Below are 27008 nucleotides of genomic sequence, written 5' to 3' on the forward strand. Positions count from 1 at the left end.
CTAGCAAACATAGTTTAAGAACATGTTAATCTGATTCGCAACCACATATTCAGGTGGGTGGACATTATTAGTGTCATAGGCAATGTTCATGTCCCAGGCATCAATGACACCCATGTCAACATCCTGGAAGATGTCTTTCAACACCAAAGATTGAATATAGCCATGGAAGTCACTAAGTCGCTCAGAATCATTACTAATTTCCCTGGTATTTTCACTCTTGAGGATCACTCTTGTTTCTGGGCTTCTCTGGAATAGACGTTTAATGGCATTATGGACATTGATGGCCCGTCGGATGAAGATATCAATGGGGAAAAACCTGAAGTGCTGGCCCAGAGAAAAGACAATAATAGTGTTTCTGTCCCCTGCTATTCTGTCTATGGCATGGGCCAGGTACTCATTCTCTTTTGCTGAATAGCTACTTGAGCCAACCAAAGGGTAGCCATGTCTTTGCCACTGAATGGAGATCTTCCTTTTTAAGTCCACAGCCATTTGATGACCGAGTTTCCCAAATCCATGGAGGTCAACAGACGTTAGTGCTGATAACAAAGAGAGAAATCACAAATGGAATTTTTTAAAAAGTTACAAAGATGGGTTAGGCAGAAGTATAGTATAAAGGTAAAGGGGAACACAGTTGACTCCAAGTTGAGTATAAGTCAGCCCAGTGGAGGACCAAATGAGGAAGTAGTTATACAAAAGAGGCAAATAATGAAGAATATTATATAAAAGTATTTAATCATGAACTAGATATTGTTTAACTCATTTTGTCATTTAATTATATACTATTTTTCTTTTTTAGTTTTATTGATGTGTTTTTTTTAGTACTTTATCTTTATTTTCCCCAGTTACATGTAAAAACAATTTCTAATATTCATTTTAAAAACCTCAAGTTCCAAATTCTCTCCCTTCCTCCCTCGCCACCCCGCCTCATTGAGAAAGCAAGAAATTCAACAGAGGTTATACAGGTGTAATTATGCAAAACATATCCATAATAGTCATGTTGTGAAATAAAATATAGACAAAAAAACCTCAAGAAAAATAAATAAGGGGAAAAAGTATGCTTCAATTTGTATTCAGACATCATTGGTTCTTTCTCTGAGGATAGATAGCATTTTTCATCATAAGTCCTTCAGAGTAGTCTTGGATCATTGAATTGCTAAGAATAGCTAAGTCATTCACATTTGATCATCTTACAGTATTGCTGTTACTTTGTACCCAGTACGTTTCACTTTGCATCAGTTCATATAAGTCTTTCCAGGTTTCTCTAAGAGCACCCTGCTCATCATTTCTTATAGTACAATAGTATTCCATCATGATCACATATCACAACTTACTCAGACATTCTCCAATTGATGGGCATTCACTCAATTTCTAATTCTTTGCCCCAGAAATAAGTTGCTATAAATATTTTTGTACATATAGGTCCTTTTCCTTTTTGCTTTTTATGTCTTTTGAGATACAAACCTAGCAGTGGTATTGCTAGGTCAATGGGTATGCATTGTGTTGTAGCCCTTTGGGAATAGTTCCAAATTGCTCTACAGAATGAATGAATCAGTTCATAACTCCTTCAACAATGCATTAATGTCTCATTTTTCCTATATTCCCTCCAACATTTGTCACTTACATTTTATTATTAGCCAATCTAATAGGTATGAGGTGGTACCTGAGAATTGTTTTAATTTGCATTTCTCCAATCAATAGAATATTTTTTTTCATATGGCTGTAGATAGCTTTGATTACTTTATCTGAAAAGTGATCATATTTTTTGATCATTTACCATTTGGGAAATGGCTCTAATTTTTGTAAATTTGACTCAGTTCTCTACATTTGAGAAATGAGGTCTTTATCAGAGAAACTTGCTTCAAACTTTTTTTCACAGTTACTAATGCTAACTATTTCCCTCCATCCTATCTTTCCCCACCCCCCCCCACCGATTTATTGTATTCTCTCTCTCTTCTTTCACCTTGTCCTTCTTCAAAAGTGTTTTGCTTCTGACTACCACTCCCCCAATCTGCCCTCCCTTCTATCGCCCCTCCCCCTTCTCCTATCCCCTTCTCCCCCTACTTTCCTGTAGGGTAAGATAGATTTCTATACCCAGTTAAATGTGTTATTCTCTCTTTGAGCCAATTCTGATGAGTGAGTGATGATCACTCACTCCTCTTTCCCCCCACCTTCCCCTCCACTGTAAGGTATTTGGAGGGTCTTGAGTGAGAGCTCAAATGAGTTCCTGCCTTTACTCCACCATCTTAGCTCCACCTCTCCCGTACATTCTGAAGGGATAGAGACTGGGGATATGAACTGGACCTATGACTCCTTTCATACAGGGTACTCCCTGGTGAGGAAATGTCCTCTACTGAAGCATTTTGGCACCTTCTTTTGCAAATTATAGTCTTAAAGAGCTACCTAAAGCACTAAGAGGTTAAGTGACTTACTTAAGATCACATACTAAGTATCAGAAATAGGACTTAAACTCGGGTCCTCTTGGCTCTGAGGCCAACTTTCTATCCATTATGACACACTGCTTCTCATTTTGAAAAAAATGTTATCTGTTGTTTGTCCTTCATACTCAAAGAGGACAGAGGACATCATGTTGAGATCAAGGTGCATGTGTTTGCCTGTAGCTGATCAATTCAACATGAGCTCAGAAAGCTCTACAACAAGTCAGGAACAAATAGTCTTTTGGACATTTGGGATGGACATGTCTCTAGATTTGTGCATCTCATATTTCCTTTGTGCTACTGCAATTCTGCTTTGCTCATAGAGCACAGCACCTTCATTGATGCAGGCATTCCATGCTGTCCAGTCCTATGTCAGTTTCTCCCAATCAATACAAAACTTCTTCAGAGAGACCTTGAGGGTGTCCTTGTAGCACTTCTGACCTCCATTTGAGCATTTGCCTTATGTGTCTCCTAGGTAGATTATCTAAATACCTCACAAACTCCAAAAGGATTCTTAGCACCTAGTATAGTGCCAGGCTGTAGTGGCAGGTGTTTCATAAATATTCCTTGATTGATTGATTAATTTATATGATCGAGCTCTTATATTTCTTTCTATTGCTCATGCCCACAGTCTAGCATGGGGTTGAACATGTAATTAGTGTGCAACATATTCTTGTTGAGGGGCAGATAGGTGGTACAGTGGAATATAGTGCTGGGCCTAGAGTTAGGAAGACTCATTTTCCTGAGTTCAAATCTCAGATACTTACTAGTTGTGTGACCCTGAGCAAGTTACACAGCTGTTTGCCTCACTTTTCTCATATGTAAAACGAGCTGGAGAAGGAAGTGGCAAAGCCATTCATTATCTCTGCCAAGAACACCCCAAATGGGATCATGAAGAGTTGAACATGACTGAACAATAACATATTCTTGTCAAATTGAAGTGAAGATCCATTAAGAAGATAATTAATTTGAAGTTTAGATCTTTGAATAGAGAGGTAATATGTGTAGTCTTAGGGGTAAAAACTACCTATTTAAGTTATGAAAGATTGATCACCTTAAAAAATGTGCCATGAATAGCATGGACACAGTTACAAATGATTGCCTCCAAAACAATATTCAAAAAGTACTTTTTCAGCTTCAAAATATACAGCCCTCCAATCCTCTTAAAATGTAGTGGTTATAAGAGCAATATTAATCCTATTCATACAGAAAACAAATATTTGGAAAGGAATGACTCCTTTGCTTTAATGCTAGCTTCCTCCCTGGTCCCTTTTTCACTTTCCCTGAGCAGGCTAATCCTGAAAGAGCTTAGTGATATTTATCAATGCAGTACTGACAGCATCTTTATAGAGTTTTGCTGAAATGATAATGTATATAAATACCGTACTTTAGGGAAATGAAGGTTACAGATATTTCCAGAGCAATGAGAAAGTGAGGATCTATTTTTCCCATCACTTCTGGGATGTAAAGAACTCAAATAAAAAGCAAGATGATTTTGTTTTCTATTTTTTTTCCTATTCAGTTCTGACCAATGTCAGCATAGAAGAATGTCTCTAGGGGAACGCCCCAGGGAGTAATCTTTGATTTTATTATTATTATTATTACTGCTAATAATAGTAATAACTGACATTCACATAGCATGTTTAGGTTTTCAAAGCACTTTATATACATGGCCTCTCTTGATCCTCCCAATACCCCTATGAGTTAAGTGCTACAGATATAATTATCCAAATTTTATAGATGAGAAAATTGAGGCTGAGAGAGGTTAATGAAATTGTCCAGAATCACACAGCTATTAAATATCTGAGGCAGGATGTCACCCTTTGGCCTCAAGTCAAGCACTCTGTCCTATATGCAATACTCCTTGTCAGTGATTCAGATGAAGGCATAGATGTCATACTTATTGAATTAACATATGACAGGAAGGCATTAAGGACCAGCTAATACATTGGAAGACAGAATTAAGATCCAAAAAGATCCTACCCTTGAGAGGATATGAAAGTATGTCAAATATAACAGGATGAAATTGAATTGAGGTGAATATAAAATCCTACAGCAAGGGTCAAACATTTACTCTTATAAGTATAAACTTGGGGAGACATGGAAAAGTAACTGTTTCTACATGAAAGGTCTGAGGTTTTTGTAGACCTGACTGCAAGCTCACTCTGATTCAGTCACATGATATGGGAGCCAAAAAGGGCAATAGGATCTCAGTTTGTATTTAAGTGGAGCACAGGTGATAGTCTCAACATACTTTCCCCTGGTCAAATAACATCCATATTATTTTCATTCACTTCCAGGCACTATGTTTTAGGAAGGATTTTGAGAAAATGAAGTATTATCAGAGGTGGCTTACCAAGATGGTGAGATTGCTAGTGCTGATTCTAATATGTTGTTGTCTGTCCTTTGTTCTTGAAGAGGACCGTGACATCAGGAAGGTGATACCATGACTTGCAAGTGAATTGGATTTAAGTGAGGCGGGGGGGGGCAGTCTGTGCAAGATCACCAGCCTCACTTTCTCCTGCAGAGCCATTTGGGTCCAGTAGTCAGATATAGACCAGGACAACTGGAGATGGCCCTGGCTGATTCCAACATAAAGGTGAGATGAAAGAACATGGAATATTTAGCTAGAGGAAGAGACAACCTAGGGGTGATATGATAAACATTTTCAAGCACTTGAATGTCTGTCTTTTGGAAGAAGAATTATTTCTAGTTGGATTTGCTTAGAGGACAACTAGGTGGCTTAGTGGAGAGAGCACTGGGCCTGGAGTCAAGAAGACCTGAGTTCAAATCTGGCCTCAGACACTTACTAGCTCTGTGACTCTGGGCAAGTCACTTATCCTCTGTTTGCCTTAATGCACCAGAGAAAGACATGATAAACCAATCCAGTATCCTTGCCAAGAAAACCACGTGGACAGAATGGTTCACAAGGTCACATGACAGTTCTGGGGGGAGATAAAGAGATACATATATCTATATCAATAGACAGCAATCTATCTATCTATCTAGCTAGCTATATCTATCTATCTATCTACATATATATACATATAGAGATAGAGATATCTATATCTATATCTATCTATCTATATATACATATGTATCCCCAGTTTTTTCCTGGAGTTTCAGTCTTACATCTCCAGTTGCCTATTGGATATTTCAAACTGGTTATCCCAGAAACATTTCAAAATCACTATGTTCAAAACAACTCAATATCTTTTCCTCCAAATACTCCCTCATGTAAGCTTCTCTACTTTTGTCTGATACCATCATTCCTCCAGTTTCCTAGATTTATAACATCAATGTTATCTTTGACTACATGGTCCCTTCCTCTAAATATCTAGTCAGCTGCCAGGTCTTTCTATTTTGACCTTCACATCTCTCCCATCTAACACCTTTTCTACTCATACAAACACTGCTTTAATTAAGTCTAACCTCACCTCTTACCTAGACTATTGCAATAGCCTCCTAACTAGTTTACCTGTTTCAGTCTATTCTATACAATGTTGACTAGGTGATTTCCCTTAAATGCATATCTGATTATGTCGCTCCCCTACTTGTTCAACTCCTATAACTCCCTAATGCCTTTAAGGTAAAATATGAGATTCCTGTTTAGGTATTAAAACCTTTCATAATTTGGTTCCAACCTATATTTCCAAATCCATTGGACCTTATTCCTTCTTTCACATTCTGACATCCATAGCCAAGTGGGCCTTCTCTCTGTTCCTCATGCAATACATTCTATGTCTTGCCTTGCGTAGGCCTCCCATCACCCAGTGATGTGCTGGTAGATGTTTAACAAAATGACTGTCAGGAAAAAAAAACATTACCCATGACATGCTTGTAAGTTTAATCTGGATTGTTAAAGTTTTTTCCATCAATTTTTTACATCTAGATGAGAAAATAAAAAATAAAGCCTTGATTTGTAGCATTTGCTAGTTTCTGAAGGGTAAATCCTCACACTGAAAATTTAACAGTCTGTTCTTGTGATCAGACCCCAAACCCTGCCCCCCAGCACTTGTCCAATTGCTATAGATCCATGCTGCCTGAGTGCTCCCCACTCTGATCAGCAATTACTTGTCTCTATATGCCCCTCCCATTTCCCCATCTCTTTCCTGAACCTTCTGCCTTCCTCTCCCACTCCATTCTTTGTGCCATTCTGTGACTGCCTTGTACTCTTTTTGCTTTATTAAAGTGTGATTGATTCATTTTTCTCCACTTGTTTCCAGTATGGTCTTTCCCAGTTAATATTCAAAGAATTGGGTTTCTTTGCCCCAACCCAACCAGCCTTTTTGTGCTCCCTTTCCTTAAGGCAGAAACCAGATTCCCAGACAAGGACTTAAGTTGTCAATAGCCAAATTTACCATGAGGTAAGCATGGCCCATCAATTCAGGCTAGAAAGAAAGGGCTGATAAAGGAACCCTATGCCTCTCTAGACAGGGACGCCCCTGCCCCTGTGGTTTGGTTTGAATAGAACACATCCCCAGGGCTTAACCAAGTTCCCAGCATGTGGGGGATGTCTACCACAAGCATGTGAAGACATCCCCCAGCAGAATGGGCAGATGAGAATAATTTGTTCCAATGGCAATAAAGGCAGCTGAAACAGGAACTATGAAGTGCATACAGCTTGGTCAGACATTAAAAACACCAAGGTTATCTGCTGCATCCTGGCCATCACCAATCATTTTAACTTTTGTCCTGCCATTGGACTTTGGTGACTCAGGGAGAGAGTGAGGCTGATGACTTTGTACAGTTCTGCCTCACTTAAATTCAATGTATGAGCAAGTCAAGATACCACCCATGATGTCATCGGTCTTCTTTGAAAGTAAAGCATAAGTAATAAGCCCAGCATATATAATAAATTGGGTAAATATTGGTTGATTTATTGGTTGAATATGCAGAAATCACATAGAAATCACAAAGAAAGATTTTGCTTATTGTAAATAAAGCTTTCTAACAATTAGGGATGGTGGAAGGGGAATGAGCTGCCTGAGGAGACCATGAGTTCCTTTTCCTGAGGGTCTTTAAGCAAAGACTGGATTACTATGTCAAAAGTATTATAAAGGGGCTCCTCATGCAATTATTGGTCAGAGTAGGTGGATTCTGAAGTCTCTGCCAACTCTGAAAATTGAAGATTCTATGATTCTAACACAAGCATTCTCTGTTAATCAGTCAAAAAAGATTTATTAAGTACCCAGTGTGTGCCAGGCACTGTGGTAAGTGATGATACAAAAAGAGAGAAATGATGTTCCCTGGCCTCAGGGAGCTCACAATCTCGTTGGTTGGTTGCTGTCCTTCATTCTAGAAGAGGACCAAAATGATATCACTATATCAGATTCAACTTACAGTGGGTGCAACTGTGGCTGAGCAGACCAATATGGGCTCAGAATGCTCTACCACAGGTCAGGCACAAATAGTCCATGCGGACATTTGGGGTGGATTCTCTAAATTTGCACATCTATGGTGCTACTTCAATTCTGTTTTGCTCATAGAGCACAGCACCTTCTTTAATGTGGAAAGGCCATGCTGGATGGTCCTTTGCCAGCATCTCCCATGTCACACAATCAATTCTTAGTAAAAAGGACAGCACCATGTATTTAGAGCTGAAAGAGACCTTAAAGGTATTGGGTCCAACCCCCTCATTTTACAGATAAAGAAACTTATCTCTAAAGGCACAGACTAGTTAAGTGACTTGCCCAAGGTCTAGTCAGTGTGGGTGGTGTCTTTTTTTTTGGCTGTGGATATGCTGTAGGTAAGTTCACTTACATTGGTAGTGTACTTTCCAGGGATATACACATTGATAATGAGGTTAATGCATGCATTGCCAAAACTAGCTCAGTGTCTGGGAGGCTCCAAAGGAAAGTATGGGACAGAAGAGGTATTAGGCTGCCTGCCAGACTGAAGATCTGCAGAGACATGGTGCTGACCTCATTGTTGTGTGCCTGTGAAACCTGGACAGTGTACCAGTGCCATGCCAGGAAACTGAATGGCTTCCATTTCAATTATCTTAGAAAGATTCTGAATATCACCTGGCAGGATAAGGCACCAGACACTGAGGTCCTTACTCAAACTAAACTGCCAAGCATTCAAACTCTGTTGCAGAAAGCACAACTCTGAAGAAGACCCTGGGGGCGGAGCCAAGATGGCAACTGAAAAGCAGGGACTAGTGTGAGCTCCCTGCTGAGTCCCTCCAAAAACCTAAAAGAAAATGGCTCTGAACCAATTCTAGAACTGCAGAACCCACAAAAGAGAAGAGGGAAGCAGGGCTCCAGCCCAGGACAGCCTAGATGGCCTCTGGGTGAGGTCTATCCCACACGGAGATGCGAGTGGAGTGGAGCAGAGCGCAGCAGAGCCCAGCATGAGTGGCACAGACCAACCAGACCAGGAGCCAGGCAGAGCGGGCCCTAGTGCCCTGAATCAGTGAGCTGCAGTGGTTACCAGACTTCTCAACCCACAAACACCAAAGACAACAGAGAAGGTTAGTGGGAAAAGCTGTGGGAGTGGAAGGAGTTCTAGTTTGGCTACCGCCCCAGGGGCAGCGGAGGTGGGGCCCCTACAGAACTACACCTGCAGTTGCTTCCAGCCCCAGGCCCACTTGGTGGGAGGAATTAAGTGGCAGATCAGAGCAGGAGTGCAGAGCCTGCTGAAGATCTAAGTCCAGTCTAGGTTGGGGGTTCTTGTGGAAGGAGGAGTGCTGGTGTGCCAGAGCTGGCGCACTCCCCCAAGTACGGATCATAGAATTCTTTAGTCTACAAGCAGTCATACCCCACTGAAAAACTCAACGGTCAAGTTAGTTGGTTGGGAATATGTCCAGGCAGCAAAAATGCACCCAGATTCAGTCTCAGTCTTTGGAATCTTACTTTGGTGACAAAGAAGACCGAAACATATGGCCTGAACAAGTCAACAAAGTCAAAGAGCCTACAACAAAAGCCTCCAAGAAAAACATGAACTGGTCTCAGGCCATGGAACAGCTCAAAAAGGAGTTGGAAAAGCAAGTTAGAGAAGTAGAGGAAAAATTGGGAAGAGAAATGAGAAGGATGCAAGAAAACCATGAAAAACAAGTCAATGACTTGCTAAAGGAGACCCAAAAAAATGCTGAAAAATACACTGAAGAAAACAACACCTTAAAAAATAGACTAAATCAAATGGCAAAAGAGCTCCAAAAAGCCAATGAGGAGAAGAATGCCTTGAAAGGCAGAATTAGCCAAATGGAAAAGGAGGTCCAAAAGACCACTGAAGAAAATACTGCCTTAAAAATTAGATTCAAGCAAGTGGAAGCTAGTGACTTTATGAGAAATCAGGATATTATAAAACAGAACCAAAGGAATGAAAAAATGGAAGACAATGTCAAATATCTCACTGGAAAAGCCACTGACCTGAAAAATAGGTCCAGGAGAGATAATTTAAAAATTATTGGACTACTTGAAAGCCATGATCAACAAAAGACCCTAGATATCATCTTTCAAGAAATTATCAAGGAGAACTGCCCTGATATTCTAGAGCCACAGGGCAAAATAGAAATTGAAAGAATCCACTGATCGCCTCCTCAAATAGATCCCAAAAAGAAATCTCCCAGGAATATTGTCACCAAATTCCAGAGCTCCCAGATCAAGGAGAAAATAATGCAAGCAGCCAGAAAGAAACAATTTGAGTATTGTGGAAACACAATCAGAGTAACCCAAGATCTAGCAGCTTCTACATTAAGAGATCGAAGGGATTGGAATATGATATTCTGGAGGTCAATGGAGCTAGGATTAAAACCAAGAATCATCTACCCAGCAAAACTGAGTATCATGCTCCAAGGCAAAATATGGATTTTCAATAAAATACAGGAATTTCAAGCTTTCTCAGCGAAAAGACCAGAGCTGAATAGAAAATTTGACTTTCAAACACAAGAATCAAGAGAAGCATGAAAAGGTAATCAAGAAAAAGAAATTGCAAAGGACTTACTAAAGTTGAACTGTTCTGTTTACATTTCTACATGGAAATATGATGTGTATGATTCATGAGACCTCAGTATGAGAGTAGCTGAAGGGAATATTCATATATATATATATATATGTATATATATATATGTGAGTGTGTATGTATATATATATGTATGTGTATATATATATTTATATATATATACACATACATATATATAGAGAGAGTATGAGAGAGAGAGAGAGAGAGAGAGAGAAAGAGAGAGAGAGAGAAAGAGTGGCCACAGGGTGAGTTGAAGATGAAGGGAAGATATCTAAAAGAAATAAAATAAAATTAAGGGATGAGAAAGGAATATATTGAGGGAGGGAGATAGGGAGAGATAGAATGGGGTAAATTATGTCACATAAAAGTGGCAAGAAAAAGCAGTTCTGTAGGAAGGGAAGAGAAGTCAGGTGAGGGGAAATGAGTGAACCTTGCTCTCATCAGATTCGACCTGAGGAGGGAATACCATACATACTCAATTGGGTAACTTACCCCACAGGAAAAAAGGAGGAATAAGAAGATAAAAAAGGGGGGATGATAGAAGGGAGGGCAGATGGGGGTGGAGGTAATCAAAAACAAACACTTTGGAAAGGGGACAGGGTCAAGGGAGAAAATTCAATAAAGGGGGATAGGTTAGGAAGGAGCAAAATATAGTGAGTCTTTCACAACATGAGTATTGTGGAAGGGTTATACATAATGATACGCATGTGGCCTATGTTGAATTGCTTGACTTTTAGGGAGGGTGGGTGGGAAGGGAAGAGTGGAGAAAATTTGGAACTCAAAAGTTTTAAAAACAGATGTTCAAAAACAAAAAAACAAATTCTTGCACGCAACTAGAAAATAAGATACACAGGCAACGGGGCATAGAAATTTATCTTACCCTACAAGAAAGAAAGGGAAAAGGGGATGGAAGGGGAGTGGGGTGACAGAAGGGAGGGCTGATTGGGGAACAGGGCAAACAGAATATACACCATCTTGGAGTGGGGGGGAGGGTTGAAATGGGGAGAAAATTTGTAATTCAAACTCTTGTGATAATCAATGCTGAAAATTAAATATATTAAATAAAAAAAATGTGGAAAAAAAGAGAAGGCCCTAATGGAGGTGGTTTGACAAATCAAAAAAAAAAAAAGAAAGCACAACTCTGATGGGCTGGCCACATTGTTCAAATGCAGAATGTGTGCTTGACAAAAAGACTGTTTTATGGAGAACTCACAGAGGACAAGAGTTCACATGGTGATCAGAAGAGGATATGAGGATACTCTCAAGGTCTCTCTTAAGAATTTTGGAATTAATTGTGTGACATGAAAGACACTGGCACAGGATCGCTCAGCATGGCTTTCCGACATCAGAGAAGGTGCTGTGCTCTATAAGCACAGCATAATTGAAAGAGCCCAAAGGAAATTCAGGTTGCACAAATTTAGCCTGTCCACCCCACATGTTCACATGGACTATTTGTGTTCAACCTGTAGTAGAGTATTCCAAGCTCATATTGGTCTGATCGGCCCTAATCAGACACATTGAAACTTGATTCTAGCATAGTGATGTCATTTTGGTCCTCTTTGAGAAGGAAAGACAACAACCAAATCAGTATCTTAGGTTGGATTTGAACTTATTTCTGACTCTGAGTCTTATGTTCTTTTCTTTACATAACACTGCCCTAGGATACTTATCATCAAATCTTGATCTATTGGAAAAGGATCCTTAAGATAAGGGAAAGGGCACTCTACTGGAAGTTAGGAGCCCATAAAATGAAGGGATTGGACTCCACAATGCCTAAGGCCTTGACCTGCTCTAAGATTACATGTGACTTTGTGAAATGAATTCTAGGAGCAATCCTGACTCACTCACCTCTCAGGGCCTCAGTTTCCTCAGCTATAAAATTAGGGGTAGAACTAAAGTAATAATTTCTCTAACTGCTGTGGGAATACTGAGTGGGAATACACTTGGTGAATAGTGGCTCTACAGTATAATTTACTGTCAAACGAGGTGAAGGGGTTTCCTTTCCCAGATTTTTTCTTAAAATAACACAGAACCATTGTCCTATATTGTTTATATATCTCAGAACTTCTCTGAAGAAAGGGAAGTGTAGCAAAAATCCATTGATGTTCCTCCTCCAGTCTAATTATGTAAAGGGTATCCTATCTGAATTTTAATTTTTATGCATCCACTCTGTGAATAATAAAGTGGGAACTATCTGTGAAGAGGGAAGAGAGGCAATTTATCCTCACTGGTTCCCATTAAGTCTGTGAAATACACAAAAGCAAAGGAATTGCATCTCAGATAAAAATTAAAGGTTTTGAAATTAAGGAATATGAAAAAAATACAGTATGTGACTGACTATATCCCCTCTCCTAGAAACCTGAAGAAACAGATTCTGAGATTTGAGGAAGAGCTCAATATTGAAACTCACTTTTGATGTTCTTTGTGAAGTATTCCATCCACTGACGGGTTGTGGAGTCTCCCAGGATATAAATGAGCTTTCCCTTCAAACAAACATTCATTTGGGTCTCAATGTGGAAATAAGACAAATTGCAGAAGACCAGATTCCATGCATTATTCCAGACATAGCCAGTGGGGACTGGGGACCACTTCCTAGGTTTGCATTTCCCTTTTAATGACATTGTTTGATCTGTTGATAAAACACAATAATAGTGACAGGGTACCTGGCCCAAGCCAAGACCTTTAAGAACTTACCCCAAAAGAATTTGGGTCCTATTTGTTTATGGGTCCTGGAAACTCTCCTTTGAACTTTCTCCTGAACTCTCTTTTAATTTTCCCACTTAGTCAAGTCTCTGGCATTCCCCAGAGGCATCAAGCCATCCTAGTAATTCTTTTATTGTAGCCTAAGCCCAATCTTCCAATTCTAGGTTATCCTTAACCTAGTCCAGCCCTCCAAGGACTATTACCTCCAGATTTCTCCTGGCTACTTCCCAGTCTTGATCTTACCTAAACCCCATTTTCCCTTGGCCATGTGGTCCAGGTCCGGGAAGTTCCTGGCCCTTCCCTGTTACCTCCTAGTCACCACAGCCTACAAGCCACTCCCATTCAGATCTTTTTCCTATAAAAAGAGTTAGTCTCATCTACCAAGGCAAGGATTTTTAGAATCAAGCCCACCCTCAGTAGGTGTTCTAATAAACCTTGTCTTTGGCTCAAAGAAGGCTTGGGTCGGATGCATTTGGGCTGAACCTGCATGTAGCTACTTCAGTGTCCCAGCACCCCTAAACCTCAACAATAATATCAAAGAAACAAAAACAATCTAGAAGTATCGATTGTTCTGGCTTAAATACATTTGCATGCTGAGCCATAGATAAACTTGGGAATTCATTAACATTGTCAGATAACTTTCTAAGACCAAACATTGTTATCTCTACTTGGTTGCTGAGGTTAAAAAGAAATGTCTTAATTTTAACCTGAGGGTACCTAGCCAGGCTTTTGTTAACTATGTGTAGTGGCTATAATTAAAAGCATGTTAGCCTGCCCAAATTAGGGAAATGTAGAAATGGTTACACACTAAAACCACTGTTGCTATTGTTTGACCTTTATCCTTGAAGAGGACCAATGACTTCAGGAGGGTAATGTCTTGACTTGCAAGTGAATTGGATTTCAGTGAGACAGGGCTGTTCAGAGTCTTCAGCCTCACTCTTTCCTCCACAGTCATCAGAGTCCAGTGGCAAGATATAGGTCAAGATGGCTGGTGATGGCCCCAGATGCAGTAGGACAACTTGGCCTTTTTAAGCTAAGGTTAAGGTCTTTCCCAGGTCTCAGTTTCTCTGAGGCAACACCCATTCAGTGATTAAAGGCTAGGTAAGAGCCAAAAGATGGCTTACTTTGCCTTCAAGAAAGAATCAACTTGGCCAGAATAGAAACAATTGCCATTTACATTCATTCTGAGCCATCAAAACCCAAACAATGGGCAAGTAAGGCTTGAACTGGGTCCCATTATTGGCCAATCAGTGCATGCCAGAGTGATTTTGGGTTTAAAGGCATAGTCAATTAAGCTCCATTTGAATCATAATAGGCTTTATCAAAGCCTGGTTTTGCATAGGTATATTTCAAAGAAATCATAAATGAAAACTATATGAGATGAAAGAGTTAATTGTCCCAGTTTAAAAAAATAATAAAATAAATAAATGGGGAAGGAGAAAAAAAAATCCCTTGAGAAGTGTAAGTGATCAAAATTTATATTCCTTTGGACAGAGCACCCACATGTAAGGGTATGATTCCTTACATGGACAGAGGGAGAGAAGAAGGAGGAGGAGAAGAGGGATGAGGAGGAGGAGGAGTAACAGAAGGAAGAGGAGGAGGAAGAGAAGGAAATAGCAACATTGCCCAGTTGGAACCAGCAGATTGGCAGCTACTACTACTCACAGATTATTGTTCATCTTTCATTCTCAAGGAGAACTGCACTTTAGCTAACTGGACTTTGGATCAATCAATCAATTAATCAATGAACAAGCATTTATTAAACATCTACTGTATGCTATAGGGCAGCTAGGTGGTGCAGTAGATGGGCCTGGAGTTTGGAAGACCTGAATTCAAATCTGGCCTCAGACACTTTTATTAGCTGTGTGATCCTGGGTAAGTCACTTAACCTTATTTCCCTCAATTTCCTAATCTGTAAAATGAGCTGGAAAAGGAAATGGCAAGCCACTCCAGTATGTCTGCCAAGAAAACCCCAAATGGCATCACAAAGAGTTGGGTAGGAACGAAATGATTCATCATATGCTAGGCACTGTGCTAGGTGCTGAAGATACAAATAAAATTAATTAATTCCTTTTTTGGAAGGAGCTTACACTTTAATGAGAGAAGACAATAAAACAACATAGAAGAGAATACTAAACCATGTAAAGAGAATAAATACAAATGAAGTGAGAACCTAAAAAGGCCTAAAAGGGCCAGGGTCTCCCATTGCATCTTGGGCCATCTCCAGTCATCCTGATGAATATCTGGCCACTGGATCCAGATGGCTCTGGAGGAGAAAGTGAGGCTGGTGACCTTGCACAGCCCTCCCTCACTCAAATCAAAGTCAACTGCAAGTCATGCCATCTTTTCCCTGATGTCATGGTCCTCTTCAAAGTGAAGGACAAACTCAACCAGTTAGTAGTCCCAGCTGCCTGAATGAGGACCCAGCCAGTGAGATCACTCAGCTCAACTTCTCCCTCCCCTCCTCTCCCTCTCCCGCTCCCTCTTCCTCTCTTTCTCCCTTTCCCTCTTCCTCTTCCTTTCCCTCTCCCTCTTCCTCTCCTCCCTCTCCCTCTTCTTCTCCCTCTTCATCTCCCTCTCCATCTCCCTCTTTCTCTCCTTCTCCTCTCCAAAGGAAATAAATTTTGATGGCTGAAAGCTGCCCAGTTAACTTGGGATTACTGGTTAGACAGAAAAGTATAAGAAGACTGGAAAAGTAGGAGGGGGCTAGGTTATAAAGGGCTTTAAAAGCCAAATAGAGCATTTTGTATTTGCTCCTGAAGGAAATAGGGAGCCACTGAAGCTTATTGACTAAGGGGGTAACATGATTAGATTTGAATTTTAGGAAAATTATGCTAGCAGCTGAATAGAGGATGGATGGGAGAGGGAAGAGACATGAGGCAGGCAGACCCACCAGTAGGCTATTGCAATAGTCCAGGTGTGAGGCAATGAGTACCTGCACCAAAGTGGTTATAGTGTTAGAGGAGAAAAGGGGGCATATTCAAGAGCTGTTACAAAAGTGAAATCAACAGGTCTTGGCAACAGCTTGGATATGGGAAATAAGAGGATAGTAAGGAATCCAAAATAACTCCTGGGTTGTAAGACTGAGGGACTGGGCAGATGGCGTCACCCTCTACAGTAATAGGGAAGTTAGGAGGGAGAGGAGTTTGGGGGGAAAGATAATGAGAGTTATTATGGGCATTTTTAATGTCATACTTAAGATGGCTACTGGAAATCCAGTTCAAGATATCTGAAAGGCATTTGGAGATGCAAGATTGGAGGTAAGGAGGGAAATTGGGGCAGGGAAGGTAGATTTGAGAATCATCAGCATAGAGATAGTAATTAAATCCATGGGAGCTGATGATTTCACCAAGCAGTATAAAAGGAGAAGAGAAGAGGAACCAGGACAGAACCCTGAGTGACACCTATGGTTAGGGGGCATGATCTGAATGAGGATCCAACAAAGGAGAGAGAGAAATGATCAGATAGGTGGGGGAAAAACCAGGAGAGAGTTGCATCCCAAATTAGACATCTTCCATCTCAGACTCAGGGAATGCAAGCTTACTGTTGGAGCAATTCTGATTGAGAGGGTTGACATTTAAAAAGAATACTTACTGTTACACACTGAGACATTGATGGGATCAAAGCTGTTCAAAATCTCCACCCCTACATTGGACCTTAAAAAGAAAGGAACAGAAGTTACTCAACTGGCAGCCTGGAATTCAAAGAGTTAAAAAAGAGAGGCCAAGCCAACTCATTTGCCTCAGCAAGTCTGGGATGTGGACAGAAAAATCAAAATCTCTAGAAATGTCAGTCACAGTTGCAGGCCATGTAGTAAAAGTATGTGTGTGTGTGTGTGTGTGTGTGTGTGTGTGTGTGTGTGTGTATTTAGTAGAAGGGCAATTATTGCCTGTATTATAGACTCAGTTCCAAAGTGGTTTCAGATCCACATTCCTACATGAAAAGACATCTTCATAAGAATATGTAAATATACTTTTTCAAGTATATTGGCTCATTGAGACAGGACTGTTCTTGAAGGATTTATTTACCTGACAAAGAGGCTTTTCTCTAGGTTGCTAAGATAAGAAACTTGCTTATTCTTAGATTTCAGGTAGGACAGTGCATCACAGGACGCTTGCGGAGGTTTCACACAGTAGAAAGCTTCTTTGTCTCGAGGGTCCAGGTACTGGCACAGTTCAGCACTTGTGTTTAGAACCAGGCCACATTCACTGAAGACCTGCGATGTGCCATTGGCAAATTGGCCTATGAAAATCACCTTATCATAGCCTCTATTCCTTGCTCTCCAGAGCGCAGACACCGCTTCACTAGGATGCATGAGCAGAAGAGACATAGAGACCCTGCCCACCCAGAATAAAGTGAAGCTGACAAGGTAGGTGCCATTGTTGAAGTCAATCACTCTTCCTGAAGCCCCTGCCTTCAGATCTGGGGAAGAAATCCTGGCCCTTAAGAAGTCCCCTCCATATGTTTTTCTTTGTCCTGAGTAGTCTCTCACCTCCAAGAGAATATCTAGCTGATCCCCTCTGCAGTAGTTGGTCTTAGGATCAATGATTTTGGCCACACTGTGGGCTGCACTTGTGGTGGTGTTGATATGAGAGAAAGGCCTGTGTGGAATGAGCTGGTCTAGCTGCTTCTTGATTTTATTTATTTTCGTGTCAGTGTTTGTTTGATTGTTTGATGACTTAGGACACGAGGGTTTTGTGGAAGCATCCCAGTAATGCACAGAGATGGGAAAGTCCAGTGTAGGCCAGAACTGAAATAATAAGAAATATGACTTACTGTGTGTAGAACACAGAACTTTTCTCTATATCCATATCTTCATTTGTTGGTAAGTTTGCATCTTCAAACACATAACCTTCCACTACCGTTTATCCATTATACCACAGAGCAAGACAGACAGACAGAAAAAGAGATAGGTAGCAGGACAGAGTAATACACAGGTGGGCAAGCAAGGGAAAGGAAGGGAAGCAGGGGAGGGGAGGGAAGGAGAAGAGAGGGGAGGGGAGAGGAGGGAAGAGGGAGAGGAGGGGAGGGGGAGAGGAGGGGAGGGGGATGGGACAGGAGGGAAGGAGAGAGGGGAGGAGAAGAGAGGGGAGGGTACAGGAGGGGAGGGCAGGGCAGGGCAAGGCAGGGGAGGGGAAGGGAGGGGAGGGAAGGAGAGGGAAGGGAAGGGAAGGGGAGGCGAGGGGAGGACAGAGAACTAGATGAACACTCATGGTCAGGGAATTGGATATGGATAATAGAATATGAATAATTCAAAGGAACTGAGAAATGATGATCAAACATCTAGAAGGAGAACCAAGAAAGGGGAAAAAAAGCACCATGAAAACTCAAAGATAGAATATACTGGGGAAGAATGTCAAAAGCTGAAGGAAGGTCAGGAAGGATGAAGACTAAGAAAAGGCCATGCAATTCATCAATGAACAGATGACTGACAAACGTAGAAAGAGCAGCTTCAGCAGAGACTTGGGATGAGAATCCAGAGTGCCAGGGACTGAGTAGTGATTGGGAGCTGAGAAAGTCAAGATGAGAGTTGCTGGCTTTTTCTAAGAATTTAGTGGCATAGCAGAGGAGAAATGTGGGATGATACCTTGAAGGTGAGAGAGTTGGTTAAAGTCCAGTGATGAGGAAGATCTAGGCATGTTCCTAGGCATCATGGAAGGAGCCAGCTCATGACAAAGTGTCTAAGGTGGGCAGATATGCATTGGCTCAAAGGGGGACCTTCAGTTTTTGGATGGAGCTGAAAGAACACTCCACAAGAGTGTTCATAGGGTGACAACTGCATCAATCATACTTTTAACAAGATGATCAAATCAATCAACAAATATTTATTAAGCTTTTACTAGGACTATGTACTACGCACTGCACTAAACACTGGAAATACACAGAAAAAAAATAGTCCCTTCTTTCAAACAGCTTACATCTGAGTGGTGAAGACAATCTATATAAATCATTACATATAAAAGAAACCCAAAACAGATGGAAAGTAGCCTTAGAAGGGATGATCCAAGCAGCTGTGGGTAGGGATACCTCCTCATCCTGAGTGTATAAACTATAGCTATAAAATATAAAAAGTCCCCAGTAACCGACTGAGACAGTGGAAGGAAGAGCAGGGACTGGCTAAAGTCTACTAAAATGTGTGTGTGTGTGTGTGTGTGTGTGTGTGTGTGTGTGTAAGAGACAGAGAGAGGGGGGGGAGAGAAAGAGAGAGAGAGAGAGAGAGAGAGAGGAGAGAGAGAGAGAGAGAGAGAGAGAGAGAGAGATCCTGGAAGAGATGGAAACTTTATTCTGATCTGAGCTCTGTCACTAACTAGCTGCACAACCCTCAACAAGTTCTTAAGGGGTTGAATTGTTGTGACTCTTTATTACTATAAAAATCAATGATCCCGTTATTCTTTGTAGTTATTCCTCGTGCATTTTCAATGAGCTTCTAACTCCAAGGCCCTCTTGAAGAGGAAACCTCATTTGCCACTCCATCCAGTTTCACAAATTGTCTGGACAGATATTTATTAGTCCCATCCTAAATCTCCTTTATTAGTAGGACAACTTTTAAAAAGCACCATAAAAACTCAAAGTACTGCTGTTGTCTCCATGCTTGTTACTTTCTTATGCCCATAGGCAGCCCTCTGGACTCTTCATAACCAGACATGTTTTAGCTTTCTATGCTTTTCTCCCCTGAAAATTAATTTAGAATTTGGGATGTTCTGCCTTAAAAGGCAGTCATTGGCTCTTCCTGAAATTGTCCTTGAAGTTCAAGATGGGCTTGGGGCATGTGAAAAAAATGAGCCCCCAAAATATGGCCTAGTTCCAGGCTCTGTATAGATTTCAGAGACAATAGTCCTTTTTAAAGTTATGCGTTTTTTAAAAGGAAAACCTAGAGTCATTTAGTGGCCATAGATACATAGACAGTGTCAGTGTCACTCCCTTCTGTGATTCATATGTCTTTTATTTTTATTTGTTTTGGGAGGGAGTACATTACTGGGAATTAAACACTTTACCTTTGAGAAGTTTTTAGAAGCTATCAGAATGACCAGTGCAGCTATTACATACATCATCATTACCAGTAGTTTCCAACCAGTCAGTTTTGAAGCCCTGTTAAGTAGCCTATGAGAGACAAACATTAAAAATTGCAAAGAATAATAAAAAGGACATTGCTTTATGCTTCGTTAGTATCATTTTTAACAACTCTCTAATTCTTAGAACTCTGTTCTTTGCTTGATTCACATTTGTCCATCTTTTTGACCCTGAAAAGCTGTCACTACCACCTTATATATAGGAAAGACATGAAACATGAAGAAGCTGCCTATGTCTCTACAAGGAATTACTAAAACAATCTTGTTTAGGGAATGGACCTTCCTAAACTCCCTAGGGAATTTTCCACCCCTAATTATAATAGATGCCCTGCCCCTCCTCAGGTCACCAAGGACTCAGTAGGCACCAAGAAAAAAAAAACATTATCGCTTGAGCATTTTAATTAAACCAAGTGGCAATTTTTTAAAGGTATTTCTTTCCTTCTTTCCTGCTTGGGCCTGTCCTCTTTACTAAAAATCTCAGAAATAGAAACATCAACAGAAGCTATCTGGTTCAACCTGACTACAAATCATCTTTACAAGACCCCCATTAAGTTGGCATCCACTCATCTTTTAAAAACCCCTCATGAGCAGGAACCCATTATACACAAACAACTCATAACAATTTTGGATAACTAATCATTATGAAATTTCTACTTACATTGAAAAGAAATCTGCCACTCTGCAACTTCCACCCTTAACCTCCAGATATGTTCTCCTCAGTACTTTATTTGGGGATCCGCCCTCATCTGCTGTACTTCCTGATTTACTCTGCCTCTTGGATTGAAGATTTTTTGTTTTGTTATGTTTTTAGCCTCCTCACAAACCATGGTCTTTTCTTGCTACTTCTCTCTCAATCTCTCTCTCTCTCTCTCTCTCTCTCTCTCTCTCTCTCTCTCTCTCTCTCTCTCTCCCCCTCTCTCTCCCTGCCCCTCCCCCCCCCATCTTTCTTTAACTGTTTTTTCCTCTGTCTATGAGAACTATGGTAATCTACAAGGAAGGAAATGCAATTCAGATGCCCCTTGTGACCCCCTCTTAACCATTTTTATTGGATAGGTTGTTCTTTTAAAAATCTTTAAGAGAAAAGATATAAACCAAACCTGAATCCTGTATCCAAGAATACCTAGCTCTTTCTTAGGTTGAGCCAGCTGTTTTTTTTTAAGGATGTTTTAATGTACATTGAAAGCATATCAGTTCTCTCTCTGGAGGTGGATAGCATTTTTCATCATGGGTCCTTTGGAATTATTTTGGATCATTGCTTTGATCAGAGTAGCTAAGTCTTTCACAGATGATCAGCCTTACAATATTGGGGTTACTATATGTAATAGTCTACTGCTTGTGCTCACTTCACTTTACATCAGCTCATATAAATATTTCCAGGTTTTTCTGAACCCATCCCCTTCATCATTTCTTATAGCACAATAATCACCACAACCATATATCACATTTTGTTTAGCCATTTCCCAATTATAGGCACCCCCTCTTCATTTCCAATTCTTTGCCACCACAAAAAGAGCCACTATAAACATTTTTCTATGTATAGATTTTTTTTCCTTTTTCTTTGATTTCTTTGGAATACAGACCTCATAGTGGTATTGCTGGGTCAAAGGGTATGCCCAGTTTTATAGCCCTTCGGGGATAGTTCCAAATTATTCTCCAGAATGGTTAGATCAGCTCACAGTTCCATCAACAATACATTAGTGTTCCAATTTTTCCACGTCCCCTCTAGCATTTGCCATTTCTTGTAATGTTAGTCAAACTGGTAGGTATGAGGTAGTATCTCAGAGTTATTTTAATTTGTATTCTTCTAATCAGTAGTGATTTAAAGCATTTTTCTTCTGAAAACTAACCATTCACATCCTTCTACTATTTATCAATTGGCTAATGACTTTTATTTTTATGGATTCAGCTCAGTTCCCTATATATTTAAGAAATGAGGCTTTTCTCACTGAAACTTGCTGTAAAATGTTTTCCCAGTTTCCTGCTTTTCTTCTCATTTTGGCTGCATTAATTTTGTTTGTGCAAAACCTTTTTTATTTTCAAGTAATCAAAATTGCCCAATTTATTTTCCACTCTATTTTCTCCCACTCTATATTCCCTCTCTATCTCTTGCTTGGTTATGAACTCTTTCCTTATCCATAGATCTGACAAGTACATTTTTCCATGCTCCCTTGATTTACTTATTATATCATGCTGAATGTCTAAATTATTTATCTGTTCTAACCTTATCTCAATATATGGTGTGAGATGTTGGTCTTTGTCTAGTTTCTTACTCAGTACTTCCTTGACTGCATCCCACAAATTTTGGTATGTTGTCTCATTGTTGTCATTCTCTTTAATGAAAATATTGATTATTTATATGATTTGTTCTTTGACCCACTCATTCTTTAAGGTTATGTTATTTGCTTTCCAATTAATTTTTAATCTATACTCCCATGGTACTTTTATTGAATGTAATTTTACTACACTATGGTCTAAAAGAGGTGCATTTAACATCTCTGTTTTCTGCATTTGTTCACAAGGTTCTTACGTCCCAGTACATGGTCGATTTTTGTGAAAGTGCGTTGTACGGTTGGGGAAAAGGTATACTTCTTTCTATATACAATCAATTTTCTCCAGAGGTCTATCACATCTAATTTTTTAAAAATTCTATTAATCTCCTTAACTTGTTAAATGATAAATCATTATATCCATATATATTTATATATACTAGCTATAATCATGGACTTGTATGTGGAATGGCCACACAACAGATAGAGCCCTGTCTGCTTAACCATTCCTGCAACCTATGTGACCTTACTCTATACCCCATATCTAATTTTTCTATGTTGTATGACATTTCTGGTCAGTATATTTGTATTATCTCTAACAATCAAACTGATTTGAGCTCTGTAGGGCAGACAGCCCCTTTTGCTGGATGTTTAACAAATGTATCTTATCTCCATTGGCAGGATGATGATTTTTACTTTTCTCCTGACCAAGTGGATGATGTAACTCTTTCTTGGGTACCCCAACCTTTAACTTTACCCTTTACCTACTTATCACCGGATCCTCTAATTCCATATTGAATTCCTCCTTAGAGCTTAAGCAAATATTTGAAAATAATCAGAGAGCTCTCAATAAACATCGAATACAAATTCATATAGTTGCCAGCAAACTATTAGAGGCCTCACATTTAGTCACTTCAGACACTAGTCATCACTGGTATGATTTTCTATTTAGATCTCCCTCTGCACAAAAATATATATATCAGTCCTCACACATCTTATGTTAGTCTTCACTGTAGTACTTGTAATTTTATGTATGTATAATTGTTACATATTCTTTCAAATGAAACAAACATATACCAAAATGACCCCTAAAATTTTCACAGCCTACACCTGAATATGTCAGATCTTAAGGCTGAATGAATGATAAATCCTTATATGTATATATGTATTTTTTTTCACATCATTCCAATGTAATTTACTCTCTTCTGTGTCCTGTCTGTATAGAATACTAACTTCTCTAATAATGATACAGTTTATAGGACTTACATGTATCATCTTCTTATATAGGAATGTAAAAAGTTTAACCTTATTCAATTGCTTATAATTGATTTTTCATGTTTACATTTTTATGTGTCTCTTGAGTCATATTTTAAAGTCAAATTTTCTATTCCACTCTGGTCTTTTCATTAGGAATGTTTGAAAGCCCTCTATTTCATTAAATATTCATTTTTCCCCAAAAGATTATAATAATTTTTGTTCTGGGTATGTTATTCTTGGTCATGATCCTAGTTCTTTTGCCTTCCACAATATCATATTCTAAGCCCTCTGTTCTTTTAATGTGACAACTGCTAAATCTTGTGTGATCTTGACTGTGAGTTCATGATAGTTGAATTTTTTTTCTGGCTGCTTGGAGTATTTTATCTTTGACCTGGGACCTCTGGAATTTGACTATAGCATTTCTGAAAGTTTTCATTTGAGGTTCCCTTTCAGGTGGTGGTCAGTAGATTTTTTTCAATTTCTCTGTTGGTCTATAATTCTAAAATATTGGGATGGTTTTGCCTTAATATTTCTTGAAATATGGTGTCTAGACTATTTTTTGATCATGGCATTCAGGTAGTCTAATAATTCTTAAATTATCTCTCCTGTCTTTTCCAGCTCAGTTGTATTTCCAATGAGATATTTCATATTCTAATTTTTTTTTTGCTTTATTTCATTGTTTCTTGATGTCTCATGGTGTAATTAGCTTCCACTTATCCAATTCTAATTTTTAAGAAATTATTTTCTCAGTAAGGTTTTGAATCTCTTTTTCCATTTGGCCAATTTCTAAAGACACTGCTTTCTTCAGTAGTGTGTGTGTGTGTGTGTGTGCGCGCGCGCGCGTGTGTGTGTGCCTCTTTTAACATGCTAAGAATTGTCTTTTCACAATTTTCCCCCTCACTCTTATTTCTTTACCTATAGTTTACTCTATCACTCTGATTTTTAAGGTCATTTTTTAGTTCTTTCAAGAATTCTTGTTCAACATGTTCAAATCAACTTTTTTCCCCTTTGAGACTTTGCTTGTAGCTGTTTAAACATCATTGTATTCTTCTAGTTTGTGTTAATCTTCCCTGTCACCATAATAGCTTTTTATGGTCAGGTTTTTATTGTTGTTGCTTGTTTATTTTTCCAGCCTATTTCTTGACTTTGTACTTTACATTAAAGTTGGGTTCTATTCTTGGGTTGAGGGGCAAGGGAGGAGCACTGTCCCAAGCTTCAGAGTTTTCTACACTGCTGTTTTCAGAACTAGTTTTGGGGTATTGAAAGTTCCCTCTGCTTCCAAGGTGGTGTGATCTGGGGAGAGATGTGGTCACTGCTCTCCTGATCTGAATTTTAGTCCTCACCCAAAAGGATCTTTAATCCCTTAATATTGTATTGAACAGAGTCACTGTTCTCTTGGGACCAGAAGTAATATTGCTCCTCAGGGCACCCAGTTCTGTTTTTATCAGAGAGTTAAAGTGAAGATCCAAACAGGTATTTTCATTTTATTAAAGGTTTGCTGGACACAGATTCCAATCATGGCCTAGAATCACAGGATAGATTTCATATCTTATAACTCAATGCTCTTAAACAACATCTATATCACTATCATTAGAACAGTGCTCACCTCTGTAAGGGAGGTAGCAAAGTACAGTCTCGAGAAAAGAAATAGGAAGAAATCTGGATCCTTGAATTTCAACAGTAGATAATCAGATCTGAATATAATAGAATCCATCTGTGCAATTTTTCCTGCAATATTCTGAATGTCTTTGACTATCCCACACTTAAACCCAAATCAACCCCTTGAAAACAGTGGGACCTCAACTTTACTGGCTATTAGAATGGCAAAGAAGGTAGGAGTACGTGTTAAAATTGTATCTTGTTCTGGTCCTCCTGACTGCCACCACGCCTTCTAGTCAATGTTGTAAGTTTATAAGAGCTCAATTTTGCTGTTCAGTCATTTCAGTTGTATCGAACTATTCATGACTTCATTTGGGGTATCTTGACAAAGACACTGGAGTGGTTTACTATTTCTTTCTCCAGCTAGTTCTTCTTCATTTTACAAATGAAGAAACTGAGGCAAATAGGGTAAATGACTTTCCCAGGGTCATACACTGGTAAGAGTCTGAGGCCAGATGTGAACTCAGGTCCTGACTCTAGGTCCCTGCCCTATCTACTGTGCCATCTAGTTGCCCAAGTATCCAAAAGATAGTAATAATAAAAGGAAGTAAGATTGCAAAAGGGAATCTAAGAAATCCTGTACGTACCACCCCAAAGATCAAAGAAGAATAATTTGCCAACTGTGCCATATATTAGCCAAAAAATCATGTCCTGATAATATATACTAAATCAACAGATGCCATCTAAATTTTTCTTTCAGGGTCTTTTGGTCCTACGATATATAAATCTCAGAAAAGTTTCAGACATCCACAGTAAGACCAGATGAACACCAAATGCTCCTGATGACTTTGGAATGACGTGGACATGTTAAATTTAAAGTTTTACTAGCAACTTTGAGATAATCTGGTTATGTTAATGAAATAATCCCAAGGTGGCACAGAGAGAAATTAGTATCCCCTCCAAAATCTTATAAAAATGAGACCTCAAACTCCTGCCTTTCAGAACTCCTCCAGCCTTCAGATCCTTCCTGCTGAGTAGTCCCAACTCTAATCCATGGTTATGTGAAAGCTTCCGTGTGCCTCCTCCCCTCCTTATCCTCTTCCTCACTACTGCCTGCCTTCCTTCACCACCCTATTCAGTCTCCATGCCATTTGCCTCTGTACTCCACTTTGCTTCTTGTCTCTGTACTTTCTGTGCTGTTGACCCCTGTATCCTTCATGCCTTATTGAAGAGTGAGTGCATCCTCATTTTCTGCTGCCATCATGGTATTTCCCGGTGAGTACCCAAAGAACTGGGTGTGCCTACCTCACTTCATAATTTGACAAATGATCAATTCAGTACAAATACCATTAAAATGATGAGCCCAAGGATGAAGAAGACCAAATGAGTAGACCTGGAAGTTATCATGTGGTCCCACTGACTGTCAACCAGAGGTGCTGAGTTTTGACTCTTTGATCTCTCCCTAACCTGCTAGTTCTGTAGCTAATAGTTCATCCTTTAGACCTCCACCCTAACCATATCAGTAGCAAACAAAGAATTATCTGTCTGTATTTATTAGTTCTGCTTTGCCATATTAATCATTTGTAATTTTTACTGCCCTAGAGTGAGTTGTCTTTGCACAAGCTCTTTATGTTTAAATAAATCTCATGATATGAGAACTGTTTCTTCCTCATCATTGAATTAAAACTTCACCTAACCATCTGAGAGAAATA

The 27008-nt window shown here is 39.6% G+C and overlaps 1 protein-coding gene across 1 annotated transcript; it reads right to left on the reverse strand.

The window, feature by feature from the left end:
• Nucleotides 1-20185, reverse strand: LOC118840041 (NXPE family member 4-like). Its single transcript, XM_036747547.1, has 5 exons — nt 20099-20185; nt 17132-17853; nt 16698-16759; nt 12811-13029; nt 1-536 (listed from the first exon to the last, which is right to left on the reverse strand). Exons 1-5 carry the CDS (start codon nt 20156-20158, stop codon nt 1-3), a joined length of 1599 nt encoding a protein of 532 aa, XP_036603442.1. The 5' UTR covers nt 20159-20185.
• Nucleotides 20186-27008: the final 6823 nt, after the last annotated feature.

Source organism: Trichosurus vulpecula, chromosome 2 (genome assembly GCF_011100635.1).
Source record: "Trichosurus vulpecula isolate mTriVul1 chromosome 2, mTriVul1.pri, whole genome shotgun sequence".
NCBI lineage: Eukaryota > Metazoa > Chordata > Mammalia > Diprotodontia > Phalangeridae > Trichosurus > Trichosurus vulpecula.

Excerpts from the sequence above, each read along its gene's own strand:
- LOC118840041 (XM_036747547.1), bottom strand. The coding sequence starts at position 20,158 with ATGATGATGTATGTAATAGCTGCACTGGTCATTCTGATAGCTTCTAAA. Across the intron at positions 16,760-17,131 it reads GAGAAAAGCCTCTTTGTCAG|GTCCAATGTAGGGGTGGAGA; the intron begins GTAAATAAATCC and ends TTTCTTTTTAAG. Across the intron at positions 537-12,810 it reads CTTCACAAAGAACATCAAAA|CACTAACGTCTGTTGACCTC; the intron begins GTGAGTTTCAAT and ends CTTTGTTATCAG.